Source organism: Caenorhabditis remanei, chromosome III, assembly GCF_010183535.1.
Source record: "Caenorhabditis remanei strain PX506 chromosome III, whole genome shotgun sequence".
Taxonomy (NCBI): domain Eukaryota; kingdom Metazoa; phylum Nematoda; class Chromadorea; order Rhabditida; family Rhabditidae; genus Caenorhabditis; species Caenorhabditis remanei.
In genome coordinates, this window is record NC_071330.1 from 13,171,693 (window position 1) to 13,194,333 (window position 22,641).

Here is a 22,641-nt window from a genome sequence, read left to right on the forward strand (position 1 = left end):
AAAAACCAGCTTTAATTTTTCCAATATCCGCAATATTGCGTCACGGTGTTTGCGTACCTCCGTTTTTTGTTGGCGCGAGGGCGCCATTTTCAGTTGTTTTTTCAGCGATTCTCCACCACTTTTTTCCAGTTTTTTTGCTCAATTTTTAGAATTTTTCGAGAGTTTTCAAATTTTCAGGCAGTTTTTTAATAAAGAATAAAGTTTTTCATCCATTTTTCATGATTTCATCCCTCTTTTTAATTGAATTCCGTCTTCCACCAACATTTTCTATCCGTTTCTTTATTTTCCGCCCGTAAAACCTCATATCGCTCTTCTGTTTTCCAATAGAAAACACTAAATAAACAATAGCCACCTCCTCGTCGTCGTGTCGTCTCTTTATTGCAGATATCAGCACTTTTAGGTTGTTTTGCTGGCGGGAAACGTACAAAGACAGGAAAATGTGTACTTTTGCCACGTTTTGGGCTCAAACTGGAAGTTTTTCTAATAATTTCGACAGTTTATTTCATGTTTCATGCTCTAGACGCATCGGAAAAGTGCAAAACTTCTTGAAAATCGTTTTGCTCGCTACGAAATAGTACACTTATCTATTTTTCGTGTAAATTTTTTTTAATTCTTGCTGTTTTCCATTCGAAAGCGAAATTCTGATGAAGAACTATAAAATTACTTCATTTTGCACACATTCTTCGTCATTATTTACACTGAAACGGTGATTCCTGTTACTTGCCAGTTGGAACACGTGTGTTACGCCCTTTTTCAATGGACAAAGTGAGAAATTGTATTAGTTCCAATATGTTTTCCGATATTTTTCGCTGATTTTTACTAAAAAGAGTCAACTCACTTTTCTCTCTTTCCTTTGTACTCCCCCTCTCCAATTCTCAATAGTGGAGGTCTCTTTTGTTATCGGTTACCCATTTCATTCATTTTTAATGAGTTTTCGCCGCCGGAACTCATTTTTATGTGTTGCCGAGCGAAAAATTACTAAAAGTACGGAATATTGTCGTTTTCTATAGAAAATACTGGGAATCAAGATGAATACATGCAGATATATCCGGATAATCAGAGATTAGTCAGTGGAGAGGAGAAATTTGCATAAATCTTCTGCTTTTCGCTTAGAATCTGCATTTTTCTCAATATATGCCAAAAATCGTGAAAAAACGGTTTTAAAACTCGATTTTCGGTAGTTTTGCTTCATATCACCTTATTTTCCCTTCAAGGGGGCCTAGTTTGTCATTTCTCCGATAAAAATTGATATTTCCAGTAGAAAAATATAGTTCCTTGCTCCGCCCATATTTCTCGCTTATTTCTTGTGCAATGTTGCAAAATTTTCGCCTCAATCCCCATTTTGCTCATTCCAGGATGCCAACCTCCACCATTCCCACAAAAGAGCAAATTCTCTCCACGAACAAGGAGGCGGAGCCACTTCTCTCGTTCTTCGACGATTTATCCGATGAGGAGAAAATGAAATTGTGGAAACAACTGACAACTCTGAATCTTTCGGATGCTCGTCAGTGGTTCATCGATTCAGAAGAGCAGAGAGCTCCCGCTTCGGCCGAAGATCTCAAACCAATCCCTCATTCCCATCATTTTAATCAATCTGAAATGCATCAAGCAGTTTTGGATGAACTCTGGAATAAGGGAATGGATGCGATCACTCGTGGAGAGGTTTGTGCAATTGTGTTGGCTGGAGGACAGGCGACACGACTTGGATCATCTCAACCAAAAGGGACTATTCCGTTGGGCATTAATGCTGCTTACGGAGATTCGCTGCTCGGAATTCAGGCGGCAAAGATTGCCTTGTTGCAAGCACTTGCAGGTAATTGATAAAAATTGAAATGTTTGAGGTTTACAGGACGTTTGGAGGTGCTAGGGAAGAACAGCTGATTTCCAGAATTTTCGAATAAAATCGGACACTTCTAGCAAGATTTCAATGGATTTTGTCATTTCGGCTACACTAGAGAGTTTCTTAGCACAAAAAAAGATACTATGGGGTTTTCTGCAGTTTCAGGTTGAGTTTCAGCTCGAAAGAGTGGCTCTGTGAGCTGTCGATCTTAGGTTTTAGCAAAAAATGATTGAAATTTCCTTTTTTGAGTTAGTTTCCAGCTGGATTCGATTTGAATATGGCTACGATAGTTGCCTCCTTGTTTGAGGTTTTTTGAATGCTCACAGACGATATTGTCTGAAAAGTGTAGACCAGTTTTTCCTAGTTCTAGGTGTTGCCGGAAATTTCTGCGTCTCTGAGCAATGGTATGCTTTCACCTAAACCCGTAAGCTGCGCTGGCAACGTTTGGGTACTTCCTATTGTCCATTGAACGAAATTCGCGTTTTCAAGTATGAAGAGCTCTGTAAAATCAACATTTTCACCTCGAAACCATCGCTTTATTTTAAAATCTACAAAAAAAAACGCTTCAATTCCCATTTTCCAGGTGAACGCGACCACCAGGACCCCGGAAAGATCCACTGGGCCGTGATGACATCTCCAGGAACCGAGGAGGCTACCCGTGAACACGTCCAAAAACTCGCCCATCATCACGGATTCGATTTCAACGAACAAATCACAATCTTCTCACAAGACGAAATCGCCGCGTACGATGAGAATGGAGATTTCCTTCTCGGCTCAAAGGGTTCCGTCGTCGCCGCTCCGAATGGAAACGGCGGTTTGTACTCTGCAATCTCCGCCCACTTGCCACGTCTTCGTGCCAAAGGAATCAAGTATTTCCACGTGTATTGTGTCGACAATATTCTGTGTAAAGTCGCCGATCCACACTTCATCGGATTCGCCATCGCGAATGAGGCGGACGTCGCGACGAAATGTGTTCCAAAGCAGAAGGGAGAACTCGTTGGATCCGTTTGTTTGGATAAGGGAAAGCCACGCGTCGTCGAGTATTCAGAGCTCGGAGAGAAGTTGGCTCAACAGAAGACGTCCGATGGGAAGTTCTTGTTCGGCGCCGGATCCATCGCCAATCATTTCTTCACTATGGACTTTATGGATAGGTGAGCGATCTGGTTTCAAGACTATTTTAAGACATTTTGAGACTATTTCCAGTTCTTAAACTGTAATTTCCAGAGTGTGCTCCCCATCATCTCGTCTCCCATACCATCGTGCACACAAGAAGATCTCCTACGTCGACAAAAACGGTGAAATCGTGAAGCCGGAGAAGCCGAACGGAATCAAATTGGAGCAATTCATCTTCGACGTCTTCGAGTTGTCCGAGCGATTCTTCATTTGGGAAGTGGCGAGAAACGAGGAGTTCTCTCCACTCAAGAATCATCAATCCGTTGGAACCGACTGTTTGAGCACTTGTCAGAGAGATTTGTCCAGTGAGTTTGAGAATTGATTTTCTACTAAATCGGCTAAAAATCTGATGAAATTGGCTAAAAATTGGTTGAAATTGGCGTCAAGTCAGCCATTTGAATAAGAATGGCTGCGTTTGGCTGAAATTAGATTTGATTCTCTGGGAATTACTGAAATTGATGAAAGTTTGTTCGTTTCCCGGGTAGTTTTGTTGTAATTCTGACTATTTTCTGGTCAGATAAAGCCATAATCCATAAAAAGCCTCTAAAAACGTGGATTTTATGCTCGTTTTCGAGAAAATCATCATTCGGTTGATTTCAACAGATTTGTGCTCAAATTTATATTTTTGCACGCGACTGAACCCAATTTCGGCACATTTCGTAAATTTTCTCGACAACGAGCAGAAAATATGCGTTTTCAGAGGTTTTCGATAGATTATGACTGTACCAAGCCCCATCGAATGGAATTTCAGCCAAACATAGCCAATTCCATCCAATTTTTGGCCGAATTTGGGCACATTACGTGAATTTTTGAATTGATTTCAATCAATTCCCAGCCAAAAATAGTCCATCCTCTTACTTCCAGACGTGAACAAGATGTGGTTGGAACGTGCGGGAGCCAACGTGACCGCCTCGAAGCAAGTGTACCTTCTCTCACTCGTCTCATTCAACGGAGAGAATCTTCAGGAGCTTCGTCACCGTGAGATTTCCGACGAGGCCATCGAATCGGATCACACGATCAACAAGTTCTTCGTCCATTAATTTATGTATTTTCCCTCTTAATTATTGCATTTTCTGTCGCTTGAATTGTCCCTTCCCCCATTAACTCTTTCACCCGTCCCAAATTTTAAAATTTTGTGATTATTCTCTTTTTGCTTTCCCCTCGCTCACCGGTTTTCAGATTTGTACTATATTAGTCACACCGTTTATATTGCTCCCCGCCATTGCTTTCTTTCTAGGAGTTTTTGATAATACAGATGTGTTCTGTTTTGACTGGAAATTGTATAATTTATAATGTTTTTCAGATTTTTCAAAAGGTTTTGGTTGGAATTTCTCAGAAAATGTTTCAGATTCTTGTTTCTTACCACGGATGAGTTCATGAAGGTGAGTAAAAGGAATATCGAGTAGAGCAGACCGTCTTCTATCCATTTTCTCAATCCTCTCAAATCTTTCTCGATTTTAAGTCATTTTCAGCCCAAAAAGCACCAGTTTTTATCAATTTGATTAGTTTCAGGCAATTTTCGATAGATTTTAGTTTATTTTCCATCAATTTTCAAAGTTTTAATGCGATTTCGAGTGGTTTCATAAGATTTTGTTTCATTTCCTCGGAATTTAGCAAATCTTATGAGTTTGTGCGAAATTATTTCAATTTCTGTGTTTCTCGGTAACTTTTCGCTGATTTCTTCTATTTTACAGCCAATTTTAATGTTTTTTGCAGATTTCGAACCGAAGAAGTCTTCCTTCAAAAATTTTTCAGAATTTCCCTTCTGTATGGCCGCCAAATCACCGCTTTTCGTAATTCTGAAACATCTGAAACTTCAAAGAAAGTAATGAACTCGATCATTCGATTTTCAGCAGAAAAAAAACAGAAAAAAACCATTCCTAATAATCTATTTATTTACAAAAAAAACCAGTCCCCCTTAGCGGTTTTCGTGAATAATTATAATTAAAAAATTATTTATTTCCAACCAGGATTTGCGAGGGTTTTCGATCTGAAAAATGAATTCTGATAACAGGAAATTTGAAAAAGAAGAAATTGTATTAATTGAACACATAAAGAACTCACCTCATCGAGAAGTCCTCCAAGATATTCTTCGAATTTGATGGAGACGGAAACACACCTGGAATATGGGGAAAAGTTGAATAATCTGCAACTTCAACGCCAATTTTCCTATTAAAAAATACCAAAAACTCACCATTTTCAACCCGAATATCAACAAAAAAAATGGAATAATTTAATTCAATAAAAATCAGAACATTTTTAGAGCTTCAACCAGAAGAAGCTCATAGGAGAGTGTCATTAATGCTAATGACTCTTGAGGGGAAGAATTCATGAGAGTCTAGTAGAGCGCGATTGCATTGTTAAGCCGAGAGTGGTGGTGTTGAGAGGTTGAAAATGAGAAAATGATATTACTCGAGTGATAAAAATGATGGGGTTTTATTGGGTGATAAGAACAGGAAATGGGAAAATTGAAGAAAAAAAAAGGGGAACCGTAAGCGAAAAATACGGGATAGGCCTTGAAAGAGGTAGAGGGTACGGTAGTTTTCATGATTAGGAAAGTTCTGAAATTTCGAAAATAGCAGGCAATTCGATTAATTCGACTTTTTATCATAGAAAACAGAAACACTTTCAAATTCAAAAAAAAGAGTTATTTCGAGCAGGAAAAGAAGGAAGGTGGAAAAATCGGAAATGTATCAAAAAATCTATCGTAGAAGCCAAAATTTCAGGTGTTTTCTCGCCTCATCATCTCCCTGAAAAATCTCAATATTTTTCTTTCAAATATTTGAAATTAGAGGTCACCTCTCTAATCGCTATCTCCACAGTGCTCAGCATTTCGTCTCGTATTCCATCGATTTGGTCGGGGTGTTCCGGATTCCTTGAGAATGACATCTTGAAAATTGATTTTTCAAAGAGAGACACACAGTGTTAGACAAACTTACGAAATCTTTCAGTGGTTTGTCCGTTACCAGCAACTTTTCCCCCAAATGAATCAATTGGTATGGTCGGTCGCTGCTATGAAGAGTGTCCGTGTATCGAATCACCTGTTTGAGACTTCTCCAGCTCCAAAAACAGCTCGAGAAGCTTATCCAGCCGGGGGATCCCTGCAAACACCCTGATGAAACTCAGTAGTCTAATTTACTAGAAGCTCACATGTATCTGTACATTTGGTCTTGGTTACCAATGTGCACCATGACACACTTGTTTCGAGAGATTTTTTAAACATTCTTCTTTTTGATTGCCGCTTCGGGATTGATAATCATGAAGATATCCTTTGTTTCTTCGAAATTGAAGATCTCCTCGAATTGACTTTCGACCTGAAATTATATGACACTTTTTGCTTTGGTAAAAATTGGAAAAAATAAGGCATTTAATACTGATTTAGCATTTTCTGAACGTTAACGGATGCCCCCGCTATTTTAAACGGTATTATCCAAAAAGTAGGCGGAGCTAACAAGAAGTTGGTAACTACAAAACTGTAGCCCTTGACTTGTTCTACTACATACTAAATGCTTGAAACAATAGATTAATCCAAAAAGTTGTGACTTCGTCCGAAAGTTAGTCGTTATCTCTACTTTCCCTCAAAGACATCTCTGATTCAATCTGTGATATTTCAAAAGTGGGCGGAGCTATCAAAAAGTTGTCAACTACAAACTTGATCAGTTAGACTTTTTCTATACCATACTAAAATTTAAAGTCAATCCAACATTTTTCCTCGAAGTTACACTACTCAACCAACATTTCAAAAAATAGGCCTTACCTTCAATCCTTCCTCCGCAATCAAAAAAAGAGTAAATCGAAATTCAAGAATTCAATGAAAATAGGAAAATATGTAGACGAACCATTCAGTAGGTTATCGAGTATACATGACTGAAGAAGCGGGGAGAATAAGGGGGCGGGGTAGAGCGGAAGGGGGGTAAATGTTACTTGGGCAGATGTCGACAAAGGGGGACATTTTCGCATTCAAACTAGAGATTAAGGGGAAAAGGAGAGTGATTTCGAAATTTGAAGGAGATTTGCAATGGTGATCATACGCAGGTGACGCAAGCACCCGACACCAAAGTTGTTCGGTTAGGTCTTGCAGCGAAAATACCTCCGACTTTCGTTGTTCCATAACTATGGAAATAAGGAAGAGTACATTTCGCAGAAATACTCGGCAGTCACCGGCAACTTTAGCGCGGAAGTTGGTCGGCTTCAGCTCAGAGGTTGGTCGGATTCTGGACAAGACCGCTGCTAAAGCCGACCAACTTCCGACCAACTTCTGACACGGACCGCATGGAACCCCTCGATCGCCTTATTGATTTATTTTTCGCGCACAAAAACAGCTGAAATATCATACATTGCAATTTATTCACTAAAAGGATTATACATAAAAAAGTATAAATTTTAAAAAATACAAAAAAAACAACTAAATACAATGATTTTTCGAAGTATTCCTGGTGTGCTCGCATTGTGGTCCAGATGTAGACTTCGTCAGTGAATTTCTGTAAAATACATTAATTAATTATGATTTTTACTTGTAAACATTACTTTCTGACGATACATTTAAGGTGGGAAGCTGACCTAGATCCGACCTAAAGTCTGAAATCGTTAAACTTCCGGCCAGAAGGTGAGCAAGATTCGATCTAAAGCCGAATCGACCTCAACTTCCGCCCTAAAGTTGCCACACGACTGCCGAGTACATGGAGAAATGGTCTAAATGGACGGAAAATAGGCGTTTCTTATCATACTTTTCTTTTTTTCAGTTGAAAATGGCCAACTTTGAGAGTGTGTTATGGTAATTCTGATTGTCTCATCAAGTAGGTTTTTGATGAATTATACAGATAAAATATAGAACTTCATTTTTATTATTGACAACTTTTTTGTACGGACACTCCCTAATGAGTTAGAGTCATTTTAAGACAACAACACTATTTTTCACTGAAATTGGACAATGTGAAGGATAAATTAATTTGTCGATACGTAACTTACTAGGGAGTGTTTGTACGAATAAATTGTCAACTACAAAAATGAAGCTCTACTTTTGATCTGTATGATCCATAAGAATTTACTTGATGGGACAATCAGTATTACCATGACACACTCTCAAAGTTGGTCATTTTCCACTGAAAACAGCCAAAGTTGATACATTTTTGTCCGGTACTGTACTAATTTATTCAAAATAAGAAACAGTTAACAACTAAGACAATTTCCAGAGAGTTTACTGTACCAAGGCTATAATTTTTTGTGAATTTTTGAAAAAAAAAGTAATTTTTCTACCAAAAAAAGGTCTTGGCACAGCGAATAAATAATCTTGCTATTTACAACTTTGTCTGCATACATATATTCATCGAAGATGTCCATAGAAGGAAACAAATTAGTTTTCATAGCTATCGATGTCTCCTTTCTCTTCTTCGAGTAATGAATAGTAAATAAGTAATGAATATAGTAATGAATATATTCTTCGAGTTATGATCATATTCAACTAAATAATACATCAAATACTGTGAGAATTTGTGCAAATTGTTACATGTCCCTAAATAAGGCATGTCTCTCGTGGGGTCTAGGCGACGGTCTCATTTTTATACATTCAAAACATTACACATTTTTAATAAAGGTATTCATTTATAAAGTTGTTAGTAAAGATACAAATATATGAGAATCGTTTAAATACAAAATTACTAAAATTAAAAAAGTGAACTTTTGATAAATATGACAGGTATAAGCATGGGAATTTAATGTAGCCTATTGAATACACTAAGATGTGATTAATAATAGAATTCATTTAGAATGAAAAATATACAGAGTGAAATGATAGTAGTAAGACTGAAAAATAAGATGGGGGTTTTTAACTATGACTCATACGTTATTTACTAATGTAATACAACAACATCTTACATCAAATGTCATCAAAACTTCTATCCCTGTAATCGTCATAACTACCAGACTCCCGATTTCTCAAATTCTGACTTGACGATTCTGATTTCTCCGTGGTAATGGAATGCTTTCGGGACCTTCGGTGTAGCGGCTATCATCTTTATTCAGTTTCAGAGAGAGGCATGGTACAGTTGACCGTCAAGTCGCTTTCTCCTGGAAAAAAGGGTAAATTAAGTATTTCAGGTGTATTTAAAGAACTATCCGACTAAAACTCACTATCGTTTTTTGTTCTGGTGGAACCTCCATGTAATAAAAGGTTAGAAACTTCTGAAATTGAAAAAATAAGAAAACGAAAATTCCCAATACAACCCTTTACCTGTCACAAATACAAATATTCAATTTCAGAAAAATCGCTTTAATTCAATAAAAATAGGGGGAATACATTGTTGTCTCGACGAGCCATTCAGTAGGCTATCTTCAGTACAGAGTGACTGATTGTTGTGAGGGTAATGGAAAGAGAAGAGCACAGGAACAAAGAGAGGGCGTTTCCTGTCGAATAGCTTATCACATTCTAGACTGTCATAACAAATAAATAAGAAGAAGACTACACTCATTCCATCGTTCCCTTAGTGGCTGTGACAAACTATATACGGCCTGGCGCGCCTCGGGCGCCTCCTTATTGGAGTTTGAAATACGGATACAAATAAAAGGCTCCGGGACATTTCGACACCAGACATTTCGACACCAGACATTTCGACACCAGACATTTCGACACCAGACATTTCGACACCATTGAAAATCGAAAAAAATTTGACTCAAAAAGGAAATGGTTTTAGGGTTTGAAGGGTCCGGGGTTCGACCCGGGTGGTTGAAAAAGTGTTTTCGAAACCCCGGACGTCAGATTAGTACCAAAATGTTAAAAATAAAAAACAAAGAACATTGATACCCGTGGGGGTCGAACCCTGGTTGTCAGATTGGTACCAAAAACCCAAAAATAAAAATAAAACACTTTTTCAAGCACCCGGGTCGAACCCCGGACCCTTCAAACCCTAAAACCATATCCTTTTTGAGTCAAATTTTACTCGATTTTCAATGGTGTCGAAATGTCTGGTGTCGAAATGTCTGGTGTCGAAATGTCTGGTGTCGAAATGTCTGGTGTCGAAATGTCTGGTGTCGAAATGTCTGGTGTCGAAATGTCTGGTGTCGAGATGTCTGGTGTCGAAACGTCCCGGAGCCAAATAAAAGAGTGACAGATGGGATCTCTTCTTCTTCTTCTTTTATTATTCAACCATTTGGTCATGCGACTCTCCACTCCGTCGGAAAAAAGAGTAACAGAAAACTGTGCTAGACTAGAAAACGGAGATAAACTGCAATAAGGATCAGTACCATAACGACTGCCCACAAGAACAATTATCGAGAATACTGGTTCAAGCCGCCTTGGATATGTTCAAAGTACTGAGAACCCACAAAATTCGCCCACATGTGGATAACTTCAAGGAGAGTCTGAAAGATGCTCGCCAAGAATATTACATTGTGAAGGAAACTGGACTGTAAATGTGTTTTTTCAACCTTCATTCAAACGTATTACACATAAAAAATTGGAAAAAATTGGTCTAAAATTGATTTTGAGTCACTTGAAAAATGCAACTTTTGCCTCCTGGAAATGACTTAAAACGCTTATATCTCAGTTCAGTGAAGCATTCCACAAAATTGGATAACATATTCGGAATCAGCGTGTTGAGAAGTACTAAGTAGAATATGAGCCAATTTGAAAGGTCGAGTTATGTCTGGAACATTCCCTAGTAAGGTCAATATTATCCGGAAAAGTGAGTGGTCAATTTAGGAAAGGAAAGTATGGCTTGTATAATTTTATGATTTATATTCCCAGGCAACAAATAAATTAAATTAAATTACCCGATTATTAAAATAAATCGTATTCAAAATTTTCATCTCATTCTTTACACATCTTTCTATTATAAATTAGTTGCATTTTTTACAAAACTTTTCTTATTTTCAGAATCAGCGTTTTTTCCGATAAAAAATCAGATTTTTCATCATTTTTACGCAAAAATGTATGTCTTTCGCATAAAAATCACAATTTTAGAGCCTTGAGAGTCAAGATGTAAAGAACGCGCCGAAGGTGCGCCAGACTGCAGTTTTCGCACTTTTTCAACGACTTTAATCCAATTTTTGTTGATTTTCAGTGTTTTCCCAATTTTCTTGGCTTTCTGGCTCGCCTGAGACGCGTCAGAACTCTGAAAAAAAAACAAGGTTTTCAATTTAACAAGTGGTTTATTAGAACTTCAGATCTCACAACAAAAATGACCCTTTCACATCCTACCCGTTTTTAAAAACAATCTAAATAAAAATGATGCTTCGTCCTCGAAGCGCAATTAGAATAGGGGGAAAACAAATAAAAACAATTAAAACAACGTCGCACCCCTTTAAAAATTGCTTCGTCCTCGGAGCACAGGAAGTTTTTGTTAGTGCTCGAGGTTGAAACCGTTTTTAAAAGGAATAAACAATCAAGAAAAACTATCAAGCAAATATAATGTTCTAGTCTAGCATAGAATACAATTCAAACTGATTCATCTCAAAAACTCATTGCCCAGGCTTACACTACACCTCTCGTTGTATGAGTCGGGATGGTGGTGTTTTGTTCAATTCTGGACTTTTCACCCGTTTCTTCCATGTGAAACAAATAAATCGTTTTCATCCTGAAAAGAGAGATAGCAATTGAGGTGTTAAGGAAAACTCTAGTTTGAAATTATATTTTCCAAAATTTTGAATCACGACTAGTTTGCTACTAATGTTTGTGGTTGAGAATATCAAGTTATGAGGATTCTGAACGAACGCCTGTATTTGGCTTCGAAACCATGACAATTCGAGAACAAACATGAAAAAAATCATTGTCAAATGAGTCATTTTTACGGTAATCGCGAAAAACTTCTCATCTTCAGTAACTTTTTCAGGGTTGAATTTCGAAATATCGTGTTTCGGAACGTCTGTTTTTGAAATGTCTTATGCGTTACTTCCAGACTTTTTTGAGAAAAATAAACGAGATTTTTGAAATCGGCGTGTTCTAAACTAACTATACACAGGTTTATAGCAATTTTTGCAGTTTTTAATTGCTCTAACTAATTAAAAACGTTTAATTACAACTAAAAATAGCCAAAACTCTTACCTTTCCAAATAACAATAACAAAAACAAAAAAATGAACAGGTATATATTAGAATTCAATAAAAATAAGAAGACATCTTGTTCGACGAGCCATTCAGTAGGCTATCTTGAAGGGTATACTGCCAGAGGAGAGAGAAGCGGGAAGGGAGCACGGGGGGGGGGTCCGACGGAGAGGGGGGTCAGATGGCCAGCTGGCTGAATAGAGCAAGAAGGAGAAGAGTGTCCATCTGCCCCTCTTTTATTTCCCTCCAGAAGTGTGCGCATGGCTGATTGGGCTGGCGCGTCGTTGGCTCGTTTGGGGTGGTCAACCGGCTTCTCAGTGGTGAAAATGGTTGAAGATGATGGTATACATGGTATAACAGAACACGGTTTAAGGATAATTAGGTTTATTGAGGAGCTGGTTAGTAAGATTACAACAAAATATATATATATATATATAGCAGAAACATCCATACGTTGAAGATGGCTTTCTTGATAGCGTTGACTCTAGGAATCGGATAATCTTCCTCAATGTCTCTGTGGACGTGTCGCCGGTCTTGCATCTCGTAGTCTACATGATAGACTCCTCTTAGCTTTTTGGTGGCGATGGCGAAGAGTTCGTTCGCGGCTTTCCGAGACAGACGGTATTTACAATACGCCCAGAGGATTACTGCCATGACGATCACAAGCAGTAGTGGAGCGACGATAGCCAACAGGAACATCCACACACTGAAGATAGCCTTTTTGATTGCCGAGACTGCTTTCTTCCCAGTACTGTTCCAGATCTCATCCAGAGTGTTGGCGACCTTGTCCTTGTGGACCCTGGCCGTGGTTGTGATGTAGTCCTTGGCCTTCACGATATTTTCCTCCAAGAGCCGGAAGGTGATGTTGTTGATCCTTCTCCGGTAGATCTTGTTCAGCTCTTCATTTGCAGCTGACGAAGTACCAGGTCCCAACAGATCTTGGCCGAGCACAGCCGGATCTTGGAACAGGAACTGATCCGTCATCTTCTGGATTGGACGGCTGAGAGGTTGGACACGAACCTCGTCTCCTTGCTCGTTTCTCCAATGAGACTCTTACTGATTAATGATTCCGTCCCTGAGCGGGTTCTTGCATTCCATCGATCCTGAGTCCGCCACCAAGTCATTGGTCCCCTTCACCAGATCTTTCCTTTCATGGGCACAAGGGCGAAGCACATGTCGTTGACTTTTCTGTTCCAATAGATTTTATCCGGCTCCACTGTTTTGCACTGGGATACCAGTTGTCCTACTCTCTTGCCTGCGACATCCGTTCTTTTGAACAGCTGCCTGATTGCTGAAAAAAAGTTTCCAAGAAAATGAAATGATTTTTATATTTCATTTTGACTTGTATCTGTCACTTTTTTCTGACTTAAATTTCAGAAACTTGAATTTTATGCTCAAATGTTTTGTAAACGAAAAAACTTCTTTTTTTATGAAAACAAGCAAGATTTTTGAAGACATCGTGTTCTAAACTAGCCGTACACTGGTTTATAGTAATGTTTTTAATTGCTCTAACTAATAAAAATATTTAATTACATAATTTAAGATAGATAAAACGCTTACCTGTCCAAATAACAATAATAACAATTAAAAAATAAGCAGTTTATATTAGAATTGAATAAAAATAAGAAGACATTTTGTTCGACGAGCCATTCAGTAGGCTATCTTCATGGGTATACTGCCAGGGGAGAGAGAAGCGGGAAGGGAGCATGGGGGTCCGACGGAGAGAGGAGTCAGATGACCAGCTGTTTGAATAGAAAACGAAGAAGAAAAGGTCCGTTTTCTCTTTCCTCCTTTCACTGATGTCTGGGGTGTCGTTGGCGCCTTCGAGGAGTTCAGAGGATTCTACCTGATGTAGCTAGTGGGGAACAACGTACATTTTCCCAAAAACTTGTCTTATGGTACTTTGAAACACCCTGATTCTGAACCTGATTTCAGTTTTTGAAAAAAGCGTCTGGAAATAAAAAATTTTCGCTTCCAAAATTAAAACTTTTCTGGTTATTGAAAACTCCACTCCTTCAGAAATTCTTGAACTTCTTTCTTTTATGTTTCCGATATTGTGAAGGGGAAATCGCTCCAGAACCACCTCTTCTGAAATACTCAACCTCTACCTGAGGACTTCTGGAAAAGTGGAGTAGTGTTGGTTATATGTGTATATGGATTTACTTACTAGGGAATGACTCACACATAGGTTAGAGATACACAACATGATATACATCAACTTTGGCTGTGTTCAGTGGAAAATTACCAACTTTGAATGCTTATTTTGGTGTCATTTAGTTGTCCGATAAACTCAATTTTGTATGGGTTGGATAGAGCAAAAACAGCACATCATTTTTGTAGTTGACCATTTTTTTGTATGGACACTACCATGAAAGTTACAGGTAAGGAAACCCATTACTCCCTGAAATCGACCAATTTCAATGCAAATTTGCGAAAATTTGGAGGTTTTCACTTTGACAACCTATAACTTTCATGGTAGTGTTCCTATAAAAAATTGATCAACTACAAAAATGATGTGCTGTTTTTGTTCTGTTCAGCCCGTACAAAATTGAGTTTATCGGACAATCCGTTGACACCGAAATACACTGTCAAAAATGGTCATTTTCCACTGAAAACAGCCAAAGTTGATAATTTTTTGTCCGGTACTGTATACAGTGCGTCCAATAATCTTAAGACACCCCCCTAAAATGAAGATTCCGAGAAAATGGGATGTGATCTGAAAAAACTGTGAATGCAGTTCGATTCAGAATCTTTGAAAACCCCTACAAACAAATTTCTAGAAAAAAAGACCTATTTCTGAGCACGTGACCTCAAAAAAACACTTTTTTGGCCGTCCAAAAATGATAAGACGCCCTCGATTTTTTCGGTTTTTCACGCAAATGACTAGTATGAAAGAGCTTTAAAACATCATTTATTATTCAAAAACGCAAAAAAACAAAGCGCAATTCAATAACTTGTGTTCCCTCCATTGTTCTGAATAATTTCAATTATCCTATCTTTCATGCTTCCAACGACACTAGCAGTTTTTAGTTGAAAATGGTCAACTTTGTGACTGTGAGACGGCTTCCCTGATAGTCTCACAATGATAATTGTTTATGGAGTGTATAGATCAAAAGTAGAGCTTTATTTTTGTAGTTGACAACTTTTTTGTACGGGCACATCCTAAGAAGTTATCAATCGTCAAAGTGATTGCTCGCAATTGTTGCCCTTTTTCAGTGCTAAAAGGAAACTTTTAGAGCTGTTCACATAAAATGCCTGAAACTTCTTAGGATGTGCCCGTACAAAAAAGTTGTCAACTACAAAAATAAAGCTCTACTTTTGATCTATACACTCCATAAACAATTATCATTGTGAGACTATCAGGGAAGCCGTCTCACAGTCACAAAGTTGACCATTTTCAACTAAAAACTGCTAGTGTCGTTGGAAGCATGAAAGATAGGATAATTGAAATTATTCAGAACAATGGAGGGAACACAAGTTATTGAATTGCGCTTTGTTTTTTTGCGTTTTTGAATAATAAATGATGTTTTAAAGCTCTTTCATACTAGTCATTTGCGTGAAAAACCGAAAAAATCGAGGGCGTCTTATCATTTTTGGACGGCCAAAAAAGTGTTTTTTTGAGGTCACGTGCTCAGAAATAGGTCTTTTTTCTAGAAATTTGTTTGTAGGGGTTTTCAAAGATTCTGAATCGAACTGCATTCACAGTTTTTTCAGATCACATCCCATTTTCTCGGAATCTTCATTTTAGGGGGGTGTCTTAAGATTATTGGACGCACTGTATTTAATTATCTGGTATTAGCTCAGTAGCTTTTGAGTAGATCAAAAACCGATTCCGTGCACTTTCCTAACTCTTCATCCAATAGTGGGTCAAAGATATTACATGTACCTCGGTTTGGTATATGTCTTCCAGTCTTTGTCTACTGTGGTATAGACCTCTGGTAGGGTCTAGGCGACAGTCTTTTTATATAAATGACATAACAGAACACAATTACTATAAAGGTATTTATTACGGAAAGATAAATGACTGCCTTCCCCGCTGCTCTTTCCTCTAACGTCTTAATCTCCTTCTCCTCTTCCGTCTCTTCCGTCCTCCCATGACATCCCTCTCCTTTTTTGAGGTGAATCGTCCCGATTCGAAGTTCTTCGTTTTCTTTTCGCTGACTCCTTTGCTGCTGTGTCCAAGAGATCTTCCAATCCTTTTCTTCGGGATTCTTCCCATTTCTGGGAGCTTCTTCGGGGCTTCAGATGATGGTGTTGCTGGTCCGAGCAGCTCGTCTTCATCGAAGTTGAGGTCAATTGGATCCGACATCTTCTTTCTCTGAAAAAAGTTTAATTCTTCCCGTTTACATTCTTCTGTGTTTTTTCTGTTTCCGATAACGGTTTCAACAAAAAATCTAATTTTTCTTTCCATTTCTTTTCGTTTTCATCATCTAAAATTTAATTACATAACTAAAGATAGATAAAACTCTTACCTTTCCAAACAACAATAATAACAATTAAAAAATAAACAGGAATATATTAGAATTTAATAAAAATAAGAAGAAATTGTTCGACGAGCCATTCAGTAGGCTATCTTGAAGGGTATACTAACCACAAAAAAGGGGAAATAGGAGGGTGTCCCGTATTTCAATAGGAGGGGAGGGGATGGTTGACCTCGAGTGAACGGGTCATATGGATAGATAAGCAAACGGAGGGTACGGACCAATTGTCTTTGGACCACCCGGGTTGATGGCGATTTGAAGAAAAGGAGAGACCACGAGGAAGGCAAATATGCATATGACAGATATTTCTGTCGCATCTAGGGCGCGTTTTTTAGGTTGACGGTTTTAAATTCGTACTTTATAAAGTAAAGTAGGCAACTCAAATGTAAAAAGGATCAAGTTCTGTTGGGAATACATGAATTTATAATCAAAATTAATGTTGACAGCTCCGGGAGTTTCGAAACCGGTCATTTGAAGAGGGGTCAGTTGACCAGTGGGGATTTCCCATCTGCCACTCATGTGTTTATAGAAAATAGAAATGCGGGCACTCCGTCTTTCCCCGTTTTCTCTCTCCCTTTCACTGGTGGCTGGGGCTACGTTGGCGCGTTCGAGGAGTTCGGAGGGTTCTACCTGAAATAGCTAGTGGGGAATGACGTACAATTCCCCAGAAACTTGCCAAATGGTACTTTGAAACACCTTGATTCTGAAACTAGTACCAGATTTTAGAGAAAATGTCTGGAAATGAAGATATTTCATTTCCAAAATTTTTCTAGTAATTCAAAACCCCACTCCTTCAGAAATTGTGAACTTCTTTCTTTAATTATTTTTATATTGTGAAGGGGTGGATCACTCTAGAATCCCTTCTGAAATACTCAACCTCTACGAGGGTTTCTGGAAAATTGGAGTAGTGTTGGTTATATATGTATATGGGTTTATTTAGAATAAATAGGAGAATGAAATCAAGAAATAATATAGAGTAATTTATATAATGGGAGAAATATTGAGGCCGTGTAGTGCCTGCCGATACTCTACCAAGGTGTCCAAGTCGTCCTCGGCCTTCACTTCCTGACACTTCATGTCATCAGCTAGCTCGTTATCCCCCAATTCCTATTTTGGTGTTCTGGGAGGTTCTGAGAGAAGGTTTCTCTTCTTTGGGTGAAGATGGCTTTTCCAGTAGAAGAGAACTTTCCTGGTTCTGACCGAGTACGAAGTCGTACTGTTTCCTCAGTGTCGCTGTGAACCACAAAAGTGTTCCAGTAGCCTTCGGAGTTTCAACGAGAGGATGAACTGGTTGGGTGCTTTTCGGAGAAGAAGTTGGGAGATTTCTAGCCGGAAGAGAACTGCTCGGACTCCAAATAATCTGGAAAGAATTTATTGGTATGTATAAATGTTTAATTTTCAAATATATAAAAACAACTAAATTCTACTATTATCGCACACTTTTTTCAACCGCGCTCTACCGAAACAGAAAAAAGAGACATTTTTCAAGAGCATTTCGGTGGAGCGCAGTTGTAAGAACTGTGCTGAGCTGATAATATGTACATTTATTAATTAAATAAAACATCTCTTTCAGAACCTAAATAAATAACTGCTAATACTAAAAACTACTTGAAAATACAATTTATATATGACCTAAATATTACCAATATTTCAAATAAAACTACTATAGTTTTGTAATATTTTCTAAAAATATGAAATTCTAAGTCTGAAAACTACTAATACTCATTTTTAAATAGAAAGAGCTCCCTAAGCGAAACAACTTTACTTCCAGACTTTTTTGAGGAAAATAAACAAGATTTTTGAAACCAGTGTATTTTGAACTTCTTGTTTATAGCAATATGTCTAATTGCTCTAACTAACTAAAAATGAAAAAATTACAACTAACTAAAGATAACCTAAACTCTTACCTTTTCAAATAACAATAACAAAAATTAAAAAATAAACAGGAATATATTAGAATTCAATAAAAATAGGAATACAACATTTTCGACGAGCCATTCAGTAGGCTATCTTGAAGGGTATACTGCTGGGGAGAGGAGGGACGGGATGGGAAGGGGGTGTCCGACGGAGAGGGAGGTCAACTGACTGGGAGAACTCCATCTGCCACTAATTTGTTTGTACAAAATAGAAAATAAGGCACTGTCCGTTTCCTCTTTCCCCTTTTCACTGGTGGCTGGGGTGTCGTTGACGCCTTTGGCGCTTTCGAGGAGTCCGTAAGATTCTACCTGATGTATCTAGTTGGGAATGACGTACAATTCCCCAGAAACTTGTTTTATGGTACTTTAAAACATCCTGATTCTGAATCTGATTTCAGTTTTTGGATAAAGTGTCTGGAAATGAAGATATTTCGATTCCAAAGTTCAAATCTGAAAGAATTAATGTGAGGAAGAGTGTGACTGGAGAGATTTATGAGGTCTAAATCAGAAAATTTGCTACAGGGAAAACATTATTTTTTCTGTTCTTCTTCTGGAAATATGGAATAAAGATAACCACTCTGAAATCAGGTTCCGTTGAATTGAAACAATTTCTGGGATTGCCCCAGAATCACTTCTGAAATACTTGACCTCTACCTGAGGGTTTCTGGAAAACTGGAGTAGTGTTGGTTATATGTGTGTATATAGATATGGATTTATTTAGAGTGAATAAGAGAATAAAATCAAGGAATAATATAGAGTAATTTATATAATTTTCTGGTCACCGATCTTCTCTCGAGAGAATCACATCACTCACAGCTGCTATCAGCTCTTCTCCATCTTTGTCTTCTTCCAACTCCAGGAGTCTTTGCAATCGCTCAGCTGTCCGAATGATCTCCTCCAGAGTCTTTGGAGTACTGTCTATTTGGAGCAGCTTGTTACGAATATATCTATTCGTATGATGGATGAAGTGATTCACGAGCAGGCCTTCTCTGACGTTAGCTGGCACGGACTCATAAGCGTAGTCGCCAATGGTTCTCAGTTTCCTGGCGAACTCATTGATCGAGAGCGTTCCTTGTTTCACGGTGGCCAACTCACGATCGCCTGGAACCTCGAACGCTTGGGTCAGGCTCTCCACCAACTTATTCCAGGTAGAATATTTCTGAAAATAGAAGTAATTGAGATATTGTAGGGACAAGGATTGAAAAAAGGTGTCTATGAAATAATTAAAACTCACCCGGTTTTCTCAATTCATCAACCACCATATCACCTTTTTCGGATGATTGCAGAGTTTTAGAATGCTCCAAATAACCTGGAAAAATGTATGTGAATCGTTCATTAGTAAGTATAAGTTTTCAATTTTCAAACATGTAAAAATTCAGTCTGAATTAAAAATTTTTTATTTCAATTTTTAATCTATAAATAACCGCTGACACTAAAGTATTTTCACATATTCCCGATTTACTGGAATTTTGCAACTTTTCCGAAAACGTACTTATTATAAGCACCTACTGGTCAAACAATATATTTTGTACACAAAAAGCTTTAGTTTCCGAATTTTTTAGGGGAAAATAAACAAGATGTTTGAAATTAGCGTGTTTTAAACTAGTCATACACTTGTTTATAGCAATTTTTAATGTTTTAATTGCTCTAACTAATTAAGAATGAAAATATTTAATTACAACCAATTAAAGATAACCAAAACTCTTACCTTTCCAAATAACAATAATATCAATCAAAAAAATAAATAAGAATATATTAGAATTCAATAAAAATAAGAAGACAACATTTTCGACGAGCCATTCAGTAGGCTATCTTGAAGAGTATACTGCCGGGGGAGAGAGCAGGGAAGGGAGCACGGGGGGGGGGTCCGACGGAGAAGGGGTCAGCTGACCAGCTGTTTGAATAGAGCAAGAAGAAGATGAGAACCCATCTGTTTATATGAAATAGAAATGAGGGTACTCTCCGTTTTCTCTTTCCCTTTCACTGGTGGCTGGGGTGACGTTGGCGCGTTCGAGGAAGTTTCGGAGGGTTCTACCTGAAATAGCTACATAGTTGGGAACAACGTACAATTTCCCAGAAATTTGTCTAATGGTACTTCGAAACACCCTGATTCTGAAACTGATATCAGATTTTTGAGAAAATGTCTGAAAGTGAAGATATTTTGGCTCTAAAATTTTAATCTGTGAGAATGTGAAGAAAGTGGTGAAAGCTATTGTAATAATACTTGATGATAGGGGGTTGTACGGACCCGGACTATCATAGTATTAGATGGATAACCTTCTCATCTCTCGATGAGATCTTAGGTTTCCTATGTGTAGCGGTTGAATCTCTGTAGGACACCTCTTTAACACGTTGGTCATTTCTACATGTTTATTAAAATAGAATCAAACTCTAAAAATAAAGATAAGACTATCAAAAACCAACCTCAAATACTCTGAAAAGGAGCATTTTATACACTTCTTATCAGTAGTATTCTCGGTCAGAGAAACTTCTAGAAAACGGGCTTGACGTCAGAACTTACGTCCATGACACTATCAACATATTTTTCTGTTTCATTATAGAAAGATGTGAAACAAATGAGATGAACATTTTAAATACGATTTATTTGAAATAAAATTCGAAAAATGCATTTTTATGGTCCTGTCTCGCCACTTGACTACCATATTCAACTCCACTGTTCCATGCTCGAATAACAGTTGCTGAACATTTTCAATTGTTTTTGGATAGTAAGAACTGTGCTTATAGTAAGCTAATAATAAGAACTTACATCGCGGTCATACTTATGTCAGAGCCGTCATGTAATGTTTCAAAACCATGCTGCACAAGCATCGTAGCTGAAATCGATTAGTTCAAAATAGAAATAAAAAATATAATCCAACTTACGCTGACTTCAGAGTTTTTGGATGCTTTTGCATGTTTTGTGGTAGAATTGTCTTCTCATTTTCTTCTGTCATTGGCTCTGCCACTCTCATTGCAACACCTGAAAAGAGAATATATGTATATCAAAAGTAAAATTTTAAATTCGTAGTTAAAGTTTGAATTACTGATTTTAAATTTGCCTGTGTCGGTCAAAACTTTACAAATTTTTGCGGTTTTCAGTTGAAAATGTCCAACTTTGAGAGGGTGTCATGGTAATTCTGATTGTCACACCTGGTAGATTTTTAATGAATTATACAGATCACAAGTAGTTCTCTATTTTTGCAATTGACATCCTTCTTGTACAAGGTCTCATTACTGAGTTACAGGTGACAGTGCAAAGCAGTGCGATTTTTGAACGGTTTACGTTAAATGACTGTAACTCTCTAGAGTGCAAAAAAGATGGGCTCTTTATGATTTAACGGGGGTTTTGAGAATTGACGGGGGTTTTTGACAAGTTATATTTATTTATACTTAAAAAAAAACCCCAAAATGGTCAGAAATGACTCCCTCCAGTACCAGTATACATTTTTTTATAGGCTATTCCAATTTTTTGGTTTTTTTGTTGTTTTTTCCACCAAGCATATTGACAGGAATGTCCTCTATGGTTCGGACGAACCACTGTTGGGTGCTGTCGCGGAACCACTCGTGGACTTCACTTACTGTATTTTTATCAATCTGGAAGGAGTCGGCGAATTCCTCTGTCGGGTTTTCAATGAAATCAGCCGCCAAGTAGAGAATTTGATGAACACTCAAACGAGTCTTTTCTGAAAATAAAGAAGTTTATTGTTTCCAATTGCAGAATTTACCTGATGGACTTTTTCATGACAGCTTTGGAGCGACGGCAGTCTAAGCACCTCCAATAATGCTGATCGTGTTTTGCAGAAGAATCCTTCTGGAATGCCATAGCTCCGGGACAACCATCGCATGCCCTCTCATTGGCAATCAAATCATATCTGGAAAAAATTGAATTCGAATATTGTGGAAAAGTATTTATTACCCCCCGTTAAATCAAAAAGAGCCAAAAGATGCACAACTACAAAAATGGATTACTACTTTCGATCTGTATAGTGCATACAAAATTTACTTTCTGGGTCAATCAGAAATACCGATACATCCTCTAAAAATTGTCTTTTCTACTTAAAACAGCTAAATTATATCAACTTTTGGCCGACACCGATGCTCATAAATACATCTCAATTTAAACTTACGATTTTTTCGCATGAATAACGACTTCCGAAACATCTCCGACCGCTAATGGTTCGATAACTACTGAGTG

At 37.8% G+C, this 22,641-nt stretch overlaps 4 protein-coding genes across 4 annotated transcripts; 1 reads left to right on the forward strand and 3 right to left on the reverse strand.

Moving 5' to 3' along the window:
- Window positions 1–1,356: 1,356 nt before the first annotated feature.
- GCK72_011144 (uncharacterized protein) lies at window positions 1,357–4,053 on the forward strand (the record flags this gene model as incomplete). Its single annotated transcript, XM_003095042.2, has 4 exons — window positions 1,357–1,813; window positions 2,424–2,991; window positions 3,065–3,318; window positions 3,878–4,053. The coding sequence occupies 4 exons, from the start codon at window positions 1,357–1,359 to the stop codon at window positions 4,051–4,053; spliced, it is 1,455 nt and encodes a 484-aa protein (XP_003095090.2).
- On the reverse strand, window positions 3,078–6,236 carry GCK72_011145 (uncharacterized protein; the record flags this gene model as incomplete). The annotated part of the gene is made up of 4 exons (XM_053728249.1): window positions 3,078–3,351; window positions 5,078–5,132; window positions 6,055–6,114; window positions 6,164–6,236. 4 exons carry the CDS (start codon window positions 6,234–6,236, stop codon window positions 3,078–3,080), a joined length of 462 nt encoding a protein of 153 aa, XP_053587826.1.
- A 6,221-nt stretch (window positions 6,237–12,457) lies between these two features.
- Window positions 12,458–13,033, reverse strand: GCK72_011146 (uncharacterized protein; the record flags this gene model as incomplete). Its single annotated transcript, XM_053728250.1, has 1 exon — window positions 12,458–13,033. One exon carries the CDS (start codon window positions 13,031–13,033, stop codon window positions 12,458–12,460), a length of 576 nt encoding a protein of 191 aa, XP_053587827.1.
- Window positions 13,034–17,623: 4,590 nt separating this feature from the next.
- On the reverse strand, window positions 17,624–20,973 carry GCK72_011147 (uncharacterized protein; the record flags this gene model as incomplete). Its single annotated transcript, XM_053728251.1, has 3 exons — window positions 17,624–17,890; window positions 19,261–19,605; window positions 20,968–20,973. 3 exons carry the CDS (start codon window positions 20,971–20,973, stop codon window positions 17,624–17,626), a joined length of 618 nt encoding a protein of 205 aa, XP_053587828.1.
- Between the last annotated feature and the right edge of the window lie 1,668 nt (window positions 20,974–22,641).